At 46.5% G+C, this 18,113-nt stretch overlaps 1 protein-coding gene across 1 annotated transcript in view; it reads left to right on the top strand.

Moving 5' to 3' along the window:
- LOC136671610 (protein kinase C-binding protein NELL1-like) overlaps positions 1 to 18,113 on the top strand; it is a 146,770-nt gene that overhangs the window by 110,429 nt on the left and 18,228 nt on the right. The window contains exon 14 of the mRNA XM_066647355.1: positions 12,732 to 12,854. Coding sequence (XP_066503452.1) covers positions 12,732 to 12,854 — 123 coding nt within the window. The remainder of the gene's footprint in view (positions 1 to 12,731; positions 12,855 to 18,113) is intronic.

Here is an 18,113-nt window from a genome sequence, read left to right as displayed (position 1 = left end):
CAGTTCCACTGTTCCACACACCAGAGGAACTCCATCACTTCAGAGAACACAGTTCCACTGTTCCACACACCAGAGGAACTCCATCACTTCAGAGAACACAGTTCCACTCTTCCACACACCAGAGAAACCCCATCACTCCAGAGAACACAGTTCCACTGTTCCACACACCAGAGGAACTCCATCACTTCAGAGAACACAGTTCCACTGTTCCACACACCAGAGGAACTCCATCACTTCAGAGAACACAGTTCCACTCTTCCACACACCAGAGAAACCCCATCACTCCAGAGAACACAGTTCCACTGTTCCACACACCAGAGGAACTCCATCACTCCAGAGAACACAGTTCCACTGTTCCACACACCAGAGGAACTCCATCACTTCAGAGAACACAGTTCCACTGTTCCACACACCAGAGGAACTCCATCACTCCAGAGAACACAGTTCCACTGTTCCACACACCAGAGGAACTCCATCACTCCAGAGAACACAGTTCCACTGTTCCACACACCAGAGGAACTCCATCACTCCAGAGAACACAGTTCCACTGTTCCACACACCAGAGGAACTCCATCACTCCAGAGAACACAGTTCCACTGTTCCACACACCAGAGGAACTCCATCACTTCAGAGAACACAGTTCCACTGTTCCACACACCAGAGGAACTCCATCACTCCAGAGAACACAGTTCCACTGTTCCACACACCAGAGGAACTCCATCACTCCAGAGAACACAGTTCCACTGTTCCACACACCAGAGGAACTCCATCACTCCAGAGAACACAGTTCCACTGTTCCACACACCAGAGGAACTCCATCACTCCAGAGAACACAGTTCCACTGTAGGGTTGTTTTTTTTTTGTGTGAAGGTGAATGTCACTGTGTCTAATTATTCTGCTTTCAGTCAGAGTCCTTCAGCTGAAGGAGAGAGCGAGAGAGAGAGAGAGAGAGAGAGAGAGTGGGGCGGCACTAGTGGAAGAAAGACCAAGGACTGATAGAGCAAGAGGAAGAAATAAAGGAGGGAGATGAGAAGGAGAAAAGGAATAGAGAGAGAGTGAGAGAAACAGTGAGAGATGGGGAGAGGGGACAAGAAGTGAGAGAGCAAGAAGGAAAGAGTGAAAAGGAGATGATGACAGGGAGAGCAAGAGAGAAGGAGAGAGAGATGGACAGAACAATATAGAGGGAGATAGAGGGACGAAGGTGAGAGAGAGAGTGAAATCGTATTTAAGAATGTCTCCCTGAGGGATCTTGACATTGACAATGTTAGTTAGAGCCTCAGCAGCTCATCTCTGACTCGAGGACATCGTCTCACTCTCGTCCTCGTCTCACCCTCCGTCTCCAGGAGAAATCTGTGCGGAGACAAACATTTCACCACAGTTCAGCTTTCCTTTAATAAACAGCCTTAAACCTGCCACAGAAACTGTATCCAGTACTGAGCTGCAGCACAGATCAGGGTTAAAGTTACAGTCAGTGGCTTTACCACCGGAAAATACAAAAAATATTTACAATTATCATCATTTACTATTAAAAACAGGGAGGGGACAGAGAGGGGACAGTTAGGGGGACAGGGAGGGTACAGAGAGAGGGACAGGGAGTGGGACAGTTAGGGGACAGTTAGGGGGACAAGGAGGGGACGGGGGTGGGGACAGGGAGAGGACAGTGAGGGGGACATTAGGGGACAGGGAGAGGACAGTGAGGGGGACAGGGAGGGGAAAGTTAGGGGACAGAGAGAGGGACAGTTAGGGGACAGGGAGGGGGACAGTTAGGGGACAGGGAGGGGGACAAGGAGGGGACAGGGGTGGGGACAGGGAGGGGACAGTGAGGGGGACAGAGGGGACAGGGTGGGAACAGGGAGAGGGACAGTCACAGAAGCAGAAGACATCAGCCAATAGCATTCACAGAGAGAAACAGCACTGACCCCGCCGTGCGTGTGTGTGTCTGTGTGTGTGTCTGTGTGTGTGTGTGTGTTCTAGTTTGCCGGGTTTTGTCTGGTTTTGTACGGTCTGTATTTCCTTGCTGTAAAACGTCTTGTTTCCCGTTGGATTTCGAGCTGCAGACTCCGCCCCTGCTCCAGTCGTGTACACAGCTGGGAGCAGGACAAGTTCTGCACGCGTTTACCGCTCCGTCCCTGTGATGTTTATTGAGTACCTGCCTTTAATCGAGGGAAGTGCAGCACCAGCTCACGGCTCAGACGCTAACACACCTCTGTTTTTAGCTTCAACAACTTTATAAGACAAGCGTGAGTAATAAATTTCTTGTAACGACTATTTATGTGTGTGTGTGTGTGTGTGTGTGTGTTTGAGAGAGAGAGAGAACTGCACTGTATACGTTCCACTGAGGGCACCACCTGAGTTTTTCTGAGAGTGTAAACGCAGCACATACGGCTTTAACCTTCATGGTTTATTAGTGAAACCCTGGGGAGGGAAGGGATGCAGTGGATGTGGGTGGAGCTTATTGCTGTCAGAGACACATCCAGACGCTTTGGAGATCACACCACAGGAACAGTGTGGACTGAGTGATTACAGTGTGTCCTCGGGCCGCAGCACCCCCCGTTCACTCCTGGACTTCGTGCCAGACACGGTCAGAGCCCCCAGGTTAATCCAGGTGCGGACGGGGTCTCTGACTCTCTCTGGACGCTAAGTGACCCCCCGCGGTGGAGCTAGGGCTGGGGGTGTGTAACTGTGCTGAAGTGTGTTTGCATTCCACTGCGATTCTGTCGGCTCCAGAGGATACAGCACTCCTCTGTCTCTTTACACAAGAAATTACACAAATGACACACGCTAATGAGGTTCTACAGCTGCAGAGCACATATTTACACAGAGAACACCGGCGCCGACACGGAGAACACCCCGGAATGGACTGGACAAGCCTCGGACTCGAGGAATCATGTCGGAAATGAGCTTTCGGGAAGTGATTAAACCACTCCAGCCTTAGATTAAAGGGTCAATGCGCTGGGATTCTCCTGCTCTTCATTTTCTCCTTTGAAATCCAATTATAACAGACATTGCTTTTACACATTTACCATCCAGCTACCTTTTATCCTCCGTATCCGATATGTAAATGGGCTCTATTCTGATTGGCTGCTTTGTAATTCATTTTGTTCAGCTTTGAAACTTCTCCTCTGGGATCAGGCGCGTGTTTCTCTTCACTGCAGTAACAGCCTGTCTGTTGGAACATAGCTGTGAGGGTCTGATGGAGTTCAGCCATCATCGGTGAGGGTCAGGGGCTGGGGCTGGGGATTAGTTCTGGATCAAACCACTCCAACTCACCCCAGAGGAACTGGATGAGCTCCAGAGTTGCAGCTAAAAAGGCTCAAACAGAGCGGCCAATCAGAAGAGAGCTCATTTACATATACGGACCAAGGCAGCCTGTAGGTTTCTACTGAGTAAAGAGAAGTCAGGTTAGTGGTGTATAGAAGTATTGGTGCGTAGAACTACACAGATGTTATATGTGTTAAAATTGAAGCACAATAAAGGGCAGCCAATCAGTAGAGAGTTAATTTGCATATGACTCTTTTGCTTTGAGCTGTTACAAGCAGTACATTTGGTTTTCGAGTCTGCAGTCGCTGTGAACTGTTTAGTTTATCTGCACAGATCTGAGAGAAAAACTCATCCTGCCACACGAGCAAATAAAATAGACAGGAGCTGTGTGTGTGTGTGTGTGTGCGCCTCCTGATCTCTTATCCACTGAAAGCTGACATTCAGCCTGTTTTGGCGAAGTTTGGGGCACAGACGCTCTCCCTGAGTCTCCCAGACGCCGCCAGAGCTGAGGAACAGACATCACTTCATTCTGAATTTTAAAGGGGACCGAGGATGAAATGGTGCATGTTTATGAGAGAATCTGGAGCCCACCAACCCACACACTGTGAAACAAGACCCCAGTCAGTTCTCTGTGCGCTGCAAGAGTCAGAAACACGGGATAAAACGAGTCGTTCTGACTCTGCGCCGCTTCTGACGTCAAGTGCAGAGACTTTAGAATGGCCCCGCCCCCTCGTCTGAGTCTGTCCAATCACAGCGCTGGACCCGCGTTTACGTGAGAGCGCAAAGACGAGGTTAAACTCAGCAAAACAGACACAACGAGCGCGGAGAAATAAGAGCACTGAGTAGAAACGGAGAAGAAAGAGAACAGAGTGAAAACGACTAAAAACCAGAGCTTCTGCTCCTCGCTCCTCACTGCTGTGCGCTCGGGGTCGGGGTGAACAGCGAGCGGCTCATTATCATTTAAAGGAACAGGTGCGTTCTGAACAGGGGCTGTTTACACAGGGGGAGAATAAATAATGAATGAATTCTTAGTTGAAAATGAACAATCCACAGTAGATACAGAATCATCCAGAGTGAATACTAAATAAATCATACTAGGTACTGAGTAATTGATAACAGATACTGAGTCATTAATACTGAATGTTTCAATGCGGATACAGAGCAGTCCCTCAGTGTCAGGGTTGAGGACGAGGGCAGTGCGTTTAAAACCTCTCCAGTGTTGGACTGAAGTAAAGGGTTAAACCCGGAGTGCCGTGTGTTGATGAGGAACGCTGGGCTGTAATCACCGAGAGACCACACTGCTCCTGAAAATAATAATCACAGAGGACAGCGGCGGAGACAGAAATACACCACACAGACCCTGGCTAATTACAGCAGCAGTAGGAGAACCAGCTCTGACCGGAGAACATCCCCCTCACCTCAGGTCCGCGCAGGGTCTCTCAGAGCTCTGAGTGTGAGGGACCCGATCGGTGCCTGGTTCTGGACGGGTTTCTCTTGTTTATGTGATTTTATCGACAGAGAAAGCATCTAGAAACATGTGAATAACCTCATAATGTTCTCAGCGCTCTGAGACAGTGAGGAGACCTGAGGAGAACTCACTCCGGAAGATCGCTTTAAAAACTTCTGTTCTCATCCAAACAGAGGGAATGGAGAAATAAATGAAGAGAGAGAGAGAAATGGACAAGGACAAAGAAAGAGAGACTTGGTGAATCAGAGAAAATGAGAGAGAGGGAGAACAATAGAGAGAGAGAAAGAGACAAAGAGATTGTGGGAATAGATTAAGAGAAAATATGTAGAGGAACAGAGAGAGAAAGAGACAAAGTAAATCATAGAAAGAGAGAAAGACAGTGAGACAGAGTCAGAGAAAACGAGACAGTCCGTGAGAGATGGAGTGAGTCAGAAAGAGAGAGACAGATGGACAGACAGACAGTGAGACAGAGTCAGAGAAAACGAGACACAGTGAGAGATGGAGTGAGTCAGAAAGAGAAAGACAGACAGACAGACAAAGGAAGAGAGACTGAATCTGAGACAGAGTCAGAGAAAACGAGACACTGAGAGATGGAGTGAGTCAGAAAGAGAAAGACAGATGGACAGACAGACAAAGGAAGAGAGACTGAATCTGAGACAGAGTCAGAGAAAACGAGACACAGTGAGAGATGGAGTGAGTCAGAAAGAGAAAGACAGATGGACAGACAGACAAAGGAAGAGAGACTGAATCTGAGACAGGGTCAGAGAAAACGAGACACAGTGAGAGATAGAGGGAGTCAGAAAGAGAGAGACACAGATGGACAGACAGACAGTGACAGATGGAGTGAGTCAGAAAGAGAAAGACATATAGACAGACAAAGGAAGAGAGACTGAATCTGAGACAGAGTCAGAGAAAACGAGACACAGTGAGAGATGGAGTGAGTCAGAAAGAGAAAGACATATAGACAGACAGACAAAGGAAGAGAGACTGAATCTGAGACAGAGTCAGAGAAAACGAAACAGTGAGAGAGAGTGAGTCAGAAAGAGAGAGACACAGATGGACAGACAGACAGTGAGAGATGGAGTGAGTCAGAAAGAGAAAGACAGACAGACAGACAAAGGAAGAGAGACTGAATCTGAGACAGAGTCAGAGAAAACGAGACACAGTGAGAGATGGAGTGAGTCAGAAAGAGAAAGACAGATGGACAGACAGACAAAGGAAGAGAGACTGAATCTGAGACAGGGTCAGAGAAAACGAGACACAGTGAGAGATAGAGGGAGTCAGAAAGAGAGAGACACAGATGGACAGACAGACAGTGACAGATGGAGTGAGTCAGAAAGAGAAAGACATATAGACAGACAAAGGAAGAGAGACTGAATCTGAGACAGAGTCAGAGAAAACGAGACACAGTGAGAGATGGAGTGAGTCAGAAAGAGAAAGACATATAGACAGACAGACAAAGGAAGAGAGACTGAATCTGAGACAGAGTCAGAGAAAACGAAACAGTGAGAGATAGAGTGAGTCAGAAAGAGAGAGACACAGATGGACAGACAGACAGTGAGAGATGGAGTGAGTCAGAAAGAGAAAGACAGACAGACAGACAAAGGAAGAGAGACTGAATCTGAGACAGAGTCAGAGAAAACGAGACACAGTGAGAGATGGAGTGAGTCAGAAAGAGAAAGACAGATGGACAGACAGACAAAGGAAGAGAGACTGAATCTGAGACAGGGTCAGAGAAAACGAGACACAGTGAGAGATAGAGGGAGTCAGAAAGAGAGAGACACAGATGGACAGACAGACAGTGACAGATGGAGTGAGTCAGAAAGAGAAAGACATATAGACAGACAAAGGAAGAGAGACTGAATCTGAGACAGAGTCAGAGAAAACGAGACACAGTGAGAGATGGAGTGAGTCAGAAAGAGAAAGACATATAGACAGACAGACAAAGGAAGAGAGACTGAATCTGAGACAGAGTCAGAGAAAACGAAACAGTGAGAGAGAGTGAGTCAGAAAGAGAGAGACACAGATGGACAGACAGACAGTGAGAGATGGAGTGAGTCAGAAAGAGAAAGACAGACAGACAGACAAAGGAAGAGAGACTGAATCTGAGACAGAGTCAGAGAAAACGAGACACAGTGAGAGATGGAGTGAGTCAGAAAGAGAAAGACAGATGGACAGACAGACAAAGGAAGAGAGACTGAATCTGAGACAGGGTCAGAGAAAACGAGACACAGTGAGAGATAGAGGGAGTCAGAAAGAGAGAGACACAGATGGACAGACAGACAGTGACAGATGGAGTGAGTCAGAAAGAGAAAGACATATAGACAGACAAAGGAAGAGAGACTGAATCTGAGACAGAGTCAGAGAAAACGAGACACAGTGAGAGATGGAGTGAGTCAGAAAGAGAAAGACATATAGACAGACAGACAAAGGAAGAGAGACTGAATCTGAGACAGAGTCAGAGAAAACGAAACAGTGAGAGATAGAGTGAGTCAGAAAGAGAGAGACACAGATGGACAGACAGACAGTGAGAGATGGAGTGAGTCAGAAAGAGAAAGACAGATGGACAGACAGACGAATGAAGAGAGACAGAGTCAGAGACAAAAAGACAGACAATGAGAGTTTGATTGAGTCAAAGAGAAACATCATTTTGAGAGAAAGAGAGAGTAATAGAGGAGCAGAGAGAGACAGTAATGGAGGAAGACAGAGAAAAGTAGAGACAGAGGGGGAGTAGTGAGGGTTAACATGGTTTTATTGGACAGTTATGACACTGCAGGGGAGAAGTGGCTCCTCCTGCAGACAAAGATAGAACGGGAAGTTTAATTAAGTCAGAGTCCAATTATCCGAGTTGGGAATATGGAGCCCAGGTGGCGAAGCTGGAAGTGTGGCTTCACCCCCTCTCTCCCCCAACACACACACACACACACACACACACTCTCTCTCTCTCCACCAGAGACACCACCAGAGACACCACCAGGCTCTCAATATTACACCCAGCTCTCTGTATCTCCTCTGCTCACAGGACGCTGTCGGCTGTGACACTGAGGGGTTTAAAGACTCCAGCGGCACTGCTGTGTCTGATCCACCACCAGTGTGCAGTATTCACCTGGACCATGGTTTGTTGCTATTTTGAGTTTCTCTTATCTTCTCCAATGTAAAACCATCACGCTCCACTGTAGTGTCCTCTGAGATCCGTCTGTTAATGAAACACCTCAGAAACCGAGGAGAAAACGAGCAGAGACTGAACTCGTTGGAGAAAGCCACGCAGAGACAGACTTCTCCTTCACGTCTGAACTTTGTGACATCAGCACGATCTTCTCACATCCATCACACGCCGTAGCAGCGACTCTCTCCGCTTTAAAACTACTGACACTTTTATCTGATCCTTTCTCTGAAACATAATCAATAACTGCTCTGAGACGCTGCATATTTTACTCCACATTTCTCAGTTCAGATGCAGCCTTAAAGGTACCATTCCCTCCTCTTCTCCACAGTCGAGACTTACGTCTGTGACCTGCTTCGGTCCAAACCCCACGAGCCCCACAGCAGTGTTCTCCCCCTGTGTAAACAGCCCCTGTTCAGAACGCCCGCTTTCAGCACCTGTTCCTTTAAATGATAATGAGCCGCTCGCTGTTCACCCCGACCCCGAGCGCACAGCAGTGAGGAGCGAGGAGCAGAAGCTCTGGTTTTTAGCTGTTTTCACTCTGTTCTCTTTCTTCTCCGTTTTTACTCAGTGCTCTTATTTCTCCGCGCTCGTTGTGTCTGTTTCACTGAGTTTAACCTCGTCTTTGCGCTCTCACGTAAACGCGGGTCCAGCGCTGTGATTGGACGGACTCAGACGAGGGGGCGGGGCCATTCTAAAGTCTCTGCACTTGACGTCAGAAGCGGAGCAGAATCAGAACGACTCGTTTTATCCTGTGTTTCTGACTCAGGCAGCGCACAGAGGTGAGAGAGGGAGGCAGACAGAGGTGAGGTCAGGACGGTGTAAACTGTGTAATACTGAATCCTTTGGCCAGAGAAAATTGCCTTTATTCAGACCATAATCCTCTCATCAAGCTCCAATCCCATGGGAAAACGGTCGTGGCAGTGTTAGTGCTGTTGTTACGCATGATTACAGCGGAGCCGAACTGCTGGATTCCTGCTGAATCTCACAAATATCGGCTCTTTAACGCATGCTGATCTTTGGCGTGGGCTCCGGACGCTTTTAAGTCAAACCCAGACACTTTACATCTACATCCACCTTTAGCCCAAAATCACACACTATAAGATCTGCTTGGTAGCACTGGGATTTACACTTTAACGCAATAAAAATGACCACATCGGCCCTTTAATCTGTTCCTCAGTCTCCTTTAACTGGAACTGACTGGAAGACATGGAAGAGTTGAGTCTTAAAGGGCCAATACAACCATTTCTGAGCTATAAACAAAGTGATGGAGAGTGTTTACAAACTCAAACACCAGCCGTGTGTCCCCCACCGTCCACTATCCCCCACCGTCTACTGTCCTCACTTTCTGTGAGGGGCTTTTAGAGGAGGACGTCTGGTTCCGTTCAACTCCACTGTCCACTGTCCCCCACCGTCTACTGTCCACACTTTCTGTGAGGGGCTTTTAGAGGACGACATCTGGTTCCGTTCACCTCCACTGTCCCCTGCTCTGGCTCAGAACACACGAGTGGTTTAGTCATTCACTTAGCAGATATTTTAAGGTGGAATTCCTTTTTAAATCCCAACTGTTCCGTGTGTCTGATGTTCTCGGCAGGTGAGACATGTTTTTCCGGCTCTTCGCACCCAGGGAGGAATCCTTCAGAGGAAAAGAGGAGGGAAGAGAGGGTTGAATAATGTCTTCAATTTGCTTAAGGGCTCAATAAGCTGCAGTCATTAATTAAGGAGGGAATGTATTAGTCATGATTAAGGTGGCTTTTGCATATTGATGAACAATGTCCGTGCTAATGGACCCATTTTTCTCCCTTTGCTTCAGAGCTCAGGCCTGTGGCCATGAAATTACCTGGGAATGGGGGCATGGGAGGGGGTGGGGGCATGATTCAGACTTATTTAGTGTGATTTTCTCCATGTGGGAGCTCCTTAGTCCTCATCTTCTGTAATGGACCACATCGTCACCTCGTTTCTGAAGCAGAAGTACAGTCCGTTCAGTACAGTCCAGTGAAGAGAAGTCGGTATCAGGTGTCCTTGACTGTGGGGACGCTGGGGACATGTCCACACTGCTTTCTGAAAGTGTTTAGAGGTTCTCCTGAGATAATAAACTCCAAATGGGTTCCGCCCCAACTTCAGAACCAGAACCCAACATGGCACGGTGAAAAGTGTGGCACGACTCATTATTATTAATCAGAATAAACAGAAACTACTGCACCACAGATTATTTATTTAACCCACTGTGCCAATCCACTCACACACGCCACCTTAAGAACTTCTCTGTCGTCTGTATCTCAGACTCATCACTGACTGGCCTCAGATACCACCTTAAAACCTTCCCTGACCTCTGTCTCTCAGACTCTGACTCATCACTGACATGCTTCAGATACCACCTTAAAACCTTTCCCGACCTCTGTCTCTCAGACTCATCACTGACTGGTCTCAGATACCACCTTAAAACCTTTCCCGACCTCTGTCTCTCAGACTCATCACTGACTGGCCTCAGATACCACCTTAAAACCTTCCCTGATGTCTGTCTCTCAGACTCATCACTGACTTGCTTCAGATACCACCTTAAAACCTTTCCCGACCTCTGTCTCTCAGACTCATCACTGACTGGTCTCAGATACCACCTTAAAACCTTTCCCGACCTCTGTCTCTCAGACTCATCACTGACTGGCCTCAGATACCACCTTAAAACCTTCCCTGATGTCTGTCTCTCAGACTCATCACTGACTTGCTTCAGATACCACCTTAAAACCTTTCCCGACCTCTGTCTCTCAGACTCATCACTGACTGGCCTCAGATACCACCTTAAAACCTTCCCTGACGTCTGTCTCTCAGACTCATCACTGACTTGCTTCAGATACCACCTTAAAACCTTTCCTGACTGGCCTCAGATACCACCTTAAAACCTTCCCCGACCTCTGTCTCTCAGACTCATCACTGACTGGCCTCAGATACCACCTTAAAACCTCCCCTGACGTCTGTCTCTCAGACTCATCACTGACTGGCCTCAGATACCACCTTAAAACCTTCCCTGACGTCTGTCTCTCAGACTCATCACTGACTTGCTTCAGATACCACCTTAAAACCTTTCCTGACTGGCCTCAGATACCACCTTAAAACCTTCCCCGACCTCTGTCTCTCAGACTCATCACTGACCGGCCTCAGATACCACCTTAAAACCTTTCCTGACGTCTGTCTCTCAGACTCATCACTGACTTGCTTCAGCTACCACCTTAAAACCTTTCCTGACTGGCCTCAGATACCACCTTAAAACCTTCCCCGACCTCTGTCTCTCAGACTCATCACTGACCGGCCTCAGATACCACCTTAAAACCTTTCCTGACGTCTGTCTCTCAGACTCATCACTGACTTGCTTCAGCTACCACCTTAAAACCTTTCCTGACTGGCCTCAGATACCACCTTAAAAACTTCCCCGACCTCTGTCTCTCAGACTCATCACTGACTGGCCTCAGATACCACCTTAAAACCTTTCCTGACGTCTGTCTCTCAGACTCATCACTGACTGGCCTCAGATACCACCTTAAATCCATTTCTCGACCTCTTTTTTTCAGGTTTCTCGCCGCATCACTTTCCCCAAAGCACAGTGACCCCCACATTCAGCCTCTAATACAGTTCCTGTTGTAAGAATGTGTAAAGAATGTGATGAGATTGTTTACATATTTCACTGGCAGATCATTCGCTTTACTCTTACTTGCTTTAAACAAGAAACCTGCCCCAAAAACAGGTGAATAATCTCATCGTATTCATACAACACTCTCATAATTAGAAATATTACAGAAATTCATGATGATTTCACTTTAATAACATCATTTTCTGCGGAAACATCATCGTATTCTCCTCAGAAATGAAGATGGGAAGTGAGCGCCGGCGCAGATCCTCCTCGTTTGCATATCCTCTGCGCTGCTGATTTCATGTTTGAGTAAATGCCTCTGAAATATTTATTGGACTAATTTCCATTATTAGTGCTGTGTTATGAATGGAGATGGAGCTGGGTCACTTTCCGCGGCGCTTCATTAACCCTCGGGAGTCACGCTCTTCGCTACCGATACCGAAAGCATGGCGTAATGTTTACGTTAATTATTGCTGACTCGTAATTTGCATAAAGCAAGCCGTAGATGTTGTGGAGGCGGAGGGTGTTCCCGTGTGTTCTACCTATTTATGGATCAGACAGAGCTCTTACACAGAGAAAACTCCTCTAAAGCTTTGCTCTGGTGGATATCTCTCGTGGCTCTCGCTCAGAGACAAACAGAAAGTTGTAAAGTGGACGTAGGAACACAGTTCTGTTTCAGCTGAGGGGTTCTGTGGAGTCCGACTGCTTCCTGATCTAAAGTGTAAAGCCTACAGTTCGCCTCCTGAAGTCCTGCACAATGAGCTTTACTGACTCTACCTGGACACAGCAGAGAAAACAATCCTGATTGGCTGATACCCCCCCCCCCCCAACATCATTAATAAATGAGAGAGGGATGAATGTGTGAGGAGATAAACGAGAGAGAAAAAGACGGTGGAAATAAGAGTGAGAGAGAGACTAACCCTAGTAAGAGAAGACAGAGTAAGAAACGAGAGACGCCTAGTGTCCTGGATGTGTCTGAGATTCTGTACTAAACCTTTTTGAACCACAGTTGGGGACCCACTCTATTGAGCATAAACTGTTTGTTTCAGGGACGACAGAGGAGTTCACTTCTTCATCTTCTGAGAATCAAACTTCATTAAAATAATGAACATATTCACATTCCTGAGTATGAACAAAGCAAAATGGTTTTAGTGAAAATATTTATTTCATCTTTTAACACACACCCTCTGATCTTTGTGTGTGTGTGTTCTCAGAGCGTGATGAATGTGCTGGAGGACTGAGTCTCTGTGATGAAAACGCCATCTGCACAAACACCATCCATGGACACCTGTGCACCTGTAAGCCGGGGTATGTGGGAAATGGCACCATTTGCAGAGGTAAAATTCACCTTACACACACACACACACACACACACACACACACCACACACCCACACACACATACAAAACACACATACACAACTCACCACACACCACACACACATACAAAACACACACACAACTCACCACACACACACAACTCATCACACACCACACACAAAACAAACACAGAAGCACACACACACACACACATACAAAACACAAACAGCAACACACACACACACATACAAAACACAAACAGCAGCACACACACACACACAAACACAGCAGCACACACACACATACAAAACAAACACAGCAGCACACACACAAACACAGCAGCACACACACACACATACAAAACAAACACAGCAGCACACACACACACACACATACAAAACACACACAGCAGCACACACACACACAAAACAAACACAGCAGCACACACACACACACACACATACAAAACACACACAGCAGCACACACACACACAAAACAAACACAGCAGCACACACACACACAAAACAAACACAGCAGCACACACACACACACACGTACGTACAAAACACACAGCAGCACACACACACACATACAAAACAAACACAGCAGCACACACACACACACACAAACACAGCAGCACACACACACACATACAAAACAAACACAGCAGCACACACACACACACACACATACAAAACACAAACAGCAACACACACACACACATACAAAACACAAACAGCAGCACACACACACACACAAACACAGCAGCACACACACACACATACAAAACAAACACAGCAGCACACACACACACACAAACACAGCAGCACACACACACACATACAAAACAAACACAGCAGCACACACACACACACACACACAAACACAGCAGCACACACACACACACACACACAAACACAGCAGCACACACACACACACAAACACAGCAGCACACACACACACATACAAAACAAACACAGCAGCACACACACACACACAAACACAGCAGCACACACACACACATACAAAACAAACACAGCAGCACACACACACACACACATACAAAACACACACAGCAGCACACACACACACAAAACAAACACAGCAGCACACACACACACAAAACAAACACAGCAGCACACACACACACACACGTACGTACAAAACACACAGCAGCACACACACACACATACAAAACAAACACAGCAGCACACACAAACACACACATACAAAACACACACACGCGCACACACAAAACACACACACACAAATCCCTAATACATCTCTAATTCTGACCTCAGTCTGAGAGCGCTCTCAGAACATCAGATTATTCTAATAGTTTATTATTCTGTTAACAGACATTTTAATTGTTTTAGGAGAATTTCTCTACACACATTTTTCTTATTTTTCTTGAAGAATGACATATTATCCGCACTGTTTCTTAAACTACTTCATACAAATCCACACCCTGCAGCTGAGGACCACACCCTGATTAGACTCGTGTTTAGGGGCGTGGTTTATAGATGATGTGATTGGCTGCAGGAGTGTTGTGGGCGTGGCTTGTGGATAATATTGTGATACGGTTTAATTTAATGACACTGAAGTTGATCTGTTTTCATCCTTTTATTCCTTCACAATCCTCCACAGTCTGCTGGGGTTAGAAAGGAGTGAAAGTTTCTGGAAGCACACACACACACACACATAGATGGAGAGAGCCCAGCTGGCTGAGCGATGATGAGAATTGATTTTGCTTTGGCTCCTGCCTCTCTCTCTCTCTCTCTTTTTTTCCTTCATCCCTTCCTCTCCTGTAGAGCCACGTGTGCTCTGAGCTGATTGGAGGAAAAGACTCGTTCTCTCTCTCTCTCTCTCTCTCTCTCTCTCTCTCTCTCTCTCTTTCCCTCCCTCTCTCCTCTGAGAGGCAATCACCTTGCCTGGCTGATGCCATTAAGCCGAGAGACACTGAGAAAGTCGTGTGTGTTGTGTTGAGCCCAGTGGGAGATGAATCCATCTGCAGAGCCGAAGAGATGCTCTCCCGCAGCTGCAGGGCATGATGGGGCTTCAGGACTACGCCCCCTAGTGGTTAGGGTCATTTAAGGGTGAATTGAATTGAGTAGTTGCTCATTTAATGATATACGATGGTCTCTTGCAAAAGCACCTGGTTCCTCGCAGACCCAGACTGTCCTACACTGTCAGAAATACAGGTTCTGCACGGGTAGGTTACTGTCTTTTAAAGATACAGTCAATGAAGTTGCACCTTTAAAGGTACAGTAGGGATGTTTGGTTTTCATTCTAGAACTGTCACTAGTCACTAGGGGGCCCCCATGAGCAATTGTAATCAGGAGTCCAACTCAAAGTGATGCTACAACCGTCCATAACCCCAACACCACACCCCCCGTCTGTGAGTGGTTAGTATCCTCCTCCAAGTGTGGAGAGCTGTTCAGTTGCTTTACTTTTGCAGTTGTGGTGGTGCTTCGCGAGTACTGGCCTGACCTAAGGCTCATGTGCAGCTGCTCTAGAGCATTTGTCTTTCTTGCCTTTGTTGATTGTTGATTGTTGTTGTTGTTTGTGATTGCTGTAAGTGCATGGTATGAAATCTGCGGATGGTAACGGAGCGTCTTCAGAGTGTGAAGCTCATTGTGAAGGTTATAATAAACTCCACAAATTAGGAACGTGTTTCCTGTTTGCTTTGTAAGGAAGAAAACAACAAACAAACAAACACACGGCGCTACATCAGAGAATTACACACTCCACAGAATCTGATCACAGCCCTTTCTCTCTTTCTCTCTCTCTCTCTCTCTCTCTCTCTCTCTCTCTCTCTCTCTCTCTCTCTCTCTGATAAAAGAAGGTGTGCTGCAGTGTATTGACGCTAGTGAATTTTGGACTGTAATTATGAGAAGTGGCTTCCCTTGTGTATATTTATGTGTGTGTGTGTGTGTGTGTGTGTGTGAGAACAGGTTGTGTTGATGGTGTATTAAAGAAGAAACAATGCAATTTTCCCTGCGAGCAGTGGCTTCATGCTGCGGAGTCGAGAGCAGCACCGTAATTACCCCCTCCCAACCTCTCTCTCTCACTCACTCTCTCTCTCTGTCTCTCTCTCTCTCTTGCTTTTTTCTCTCTTTTTCCTTGTAGCAGTGTAGTTCAGAAAAACATAGGGTCATTAAGAGACAGGTTGGCGAGGTTGTGAGAGGTCATGAGGTTTTGAGGTAGTGATAGAGACTATAAAAGGGTTTATATGATGTTATGAGACTGCAGAGGCTGTAAGAGCTCATGAGACAGATTGGAGAGATGTGGTGATGGATTATGAGAGGTTATGAGACAGTGTAGAGATGTGGTGAGGGATTATGAGAGGCTATGAGACAGATTGGAGAGGATGTGAGAGGTTATGAGACAGTGTAGAGATGTGGTGAGGGATAATGAGAGGTTGTGAGACAGTGTAGAGATGTGGTGAGGGATTATGAGAGGCTATGAGACAGATTGGAGAGGATGTGAGAGGTTATGAGAAAGTGTAGAGATGTGTTGAAGGATTATGAGAGGATGTGAGAGGTTATGAAACAGTGTAGAGATGTGGTGAGGGATTATGAAAGGTTATGAGACAGTGTAGAGATGTGGTGAGGGATTATGAGAGGTTATGAGACAGTGTAGAGATGTGGTGAGGGATTATGAGAGGTTATGAGACAGTGTAGAGATGTGGTGAGGGACTATGAGAGGCTATGAGACAGTGTAGAGATGTGGTGAGGGATTATGAGAGGTTATGAGACAGTGTAGAGATGTAGTGAGGGAATATGGGAGGCTATGAGACAGATTGGAGAGGATGTGAGAGGTTATGAAACAGTGTAGAGAAGTGGTGAGGGGTTATGACAGGTTATGAGACAGTGTAGATATGTGGTGAGGGATTATGAGAGGTTATGAGACAGTGTAGAGATGTGGTGAGGGATTATGAGAGGTTATAAGACAGTGTAGAGATGTGGTGAGGGACTATGAGAGGTTATGAGACAGTGTAGAGATGTGGTAAGGGATTATGAGAGGCTATGAGACAGATTGGAGAGGATGTGAGAGTTTATGAGACAGTGTAGAGATGTGGTGAGGGATTGTAAGAGGCTATGAGACAGATTGGAGAGGATGTGAGAGGTTATGAAACTGTGTAGAGATGTGGTGAGGGATTATGACAGGTTATGAGACAGTGTAGATATGTGGTGAGGGATTATGAGAGGTTATGAGACAGTGTAGAGATGTGGTGAGGGATTATGAGAGGTTATGAGACAGTGTAGAAATGTGGTGAAGGACTATGAGAGGCTATGAGACAGTGTAGAGATGTGGTGAGGGATTGTAAGAGGCTATGAGACAGATTGGAGAGGATGTGAGAGGTTATGAAACTGTGTAGAGATGTGGTGAGGGATTATGAGAGGTTATGAGACAGATTGGAGAGGTTGTGAGTGAAGAAGTGCAGGTCTGTGGGGGCTGTATGGTCTCATTAAATCACTGTGTCTCCGTTTAGAGTGAATCCTGAATCAAAGAGCTTTTAAAGAGTGGTAGGGTTTATCTGAGATAAAGAGGGGCTTAAAGAAGAGTGTGTCTGTCTCCCTCCCTCTCTCCCTCTCTCTCTCTCTCTCTCCCTCCCCCTCTATCTGTCCCTCTCATGTTTAATGAGAGAGTAATATTTTATTCAAAGCTGTTTTAGTTCGTTAGTTTGTTGTAAAATAAAACAAGCCACGGCTGAAACAGATGAATATTAAATAAAATATCATCTCTGTAAACTAGATATTATCATTTTAACGTTATTTATTCATATTGAAATCCCTCCTGGAGTTGAAAATGAGACGAGGTCGAGTAAATAACTTTAAACCGAGTCTAGTTTAATGACCGGAGGTGAGTGTGGAGCCTGGTCAGGGGTTGATGTTGTTGTTGTTGTTTACCTGTGAGACGTGTTGCCGTGGCTTTATTTGTCCTGTAGTCTGAGCTGGAGCTGATGCAGCAGCTGTTTCTCGGAAAGCTGTTCCGTGTTCGGGATTGGGACCAGGCCGTGTCTGCGCTGAAATATTTATCTTCTGCTGAATCAGAGATACTGCAGCTCCTACAAATCAAAAGGTGGCACACCGATGCATGCTGGGATACGTCTCGCGGAGAGCGGACCACCTGGACCATCAGATAAAGGCAGCCGCAAATAACATCGCTCCAATAGAGTCAAAAAACTGCTGCGGGAGGCTTTCTGGAATTGTTATTTTGTTTCCTGCTGCTCGAGGGTGTCTCCAGCTTCTGCCCACGTTACATCAGTTCAA

Source organism: Hoplias malabaricus, chromosome 16 (assembly GCF_029633855.1).
Source record: "Hoplias malabaricus isolate fHopMal1 chromosome 16, fHopMal1.hap1, whole genome shotgun sequence".
Lineage (NCBI taxonomy): Eukaryota > Metazoa > Chordata > Actinopteri > Characiformes > Erythrinidae > Hoplias > Hoplias malabaricus.
This window is presented reverse-complemented; position numbering and strand designations above follow the sequence as displayed.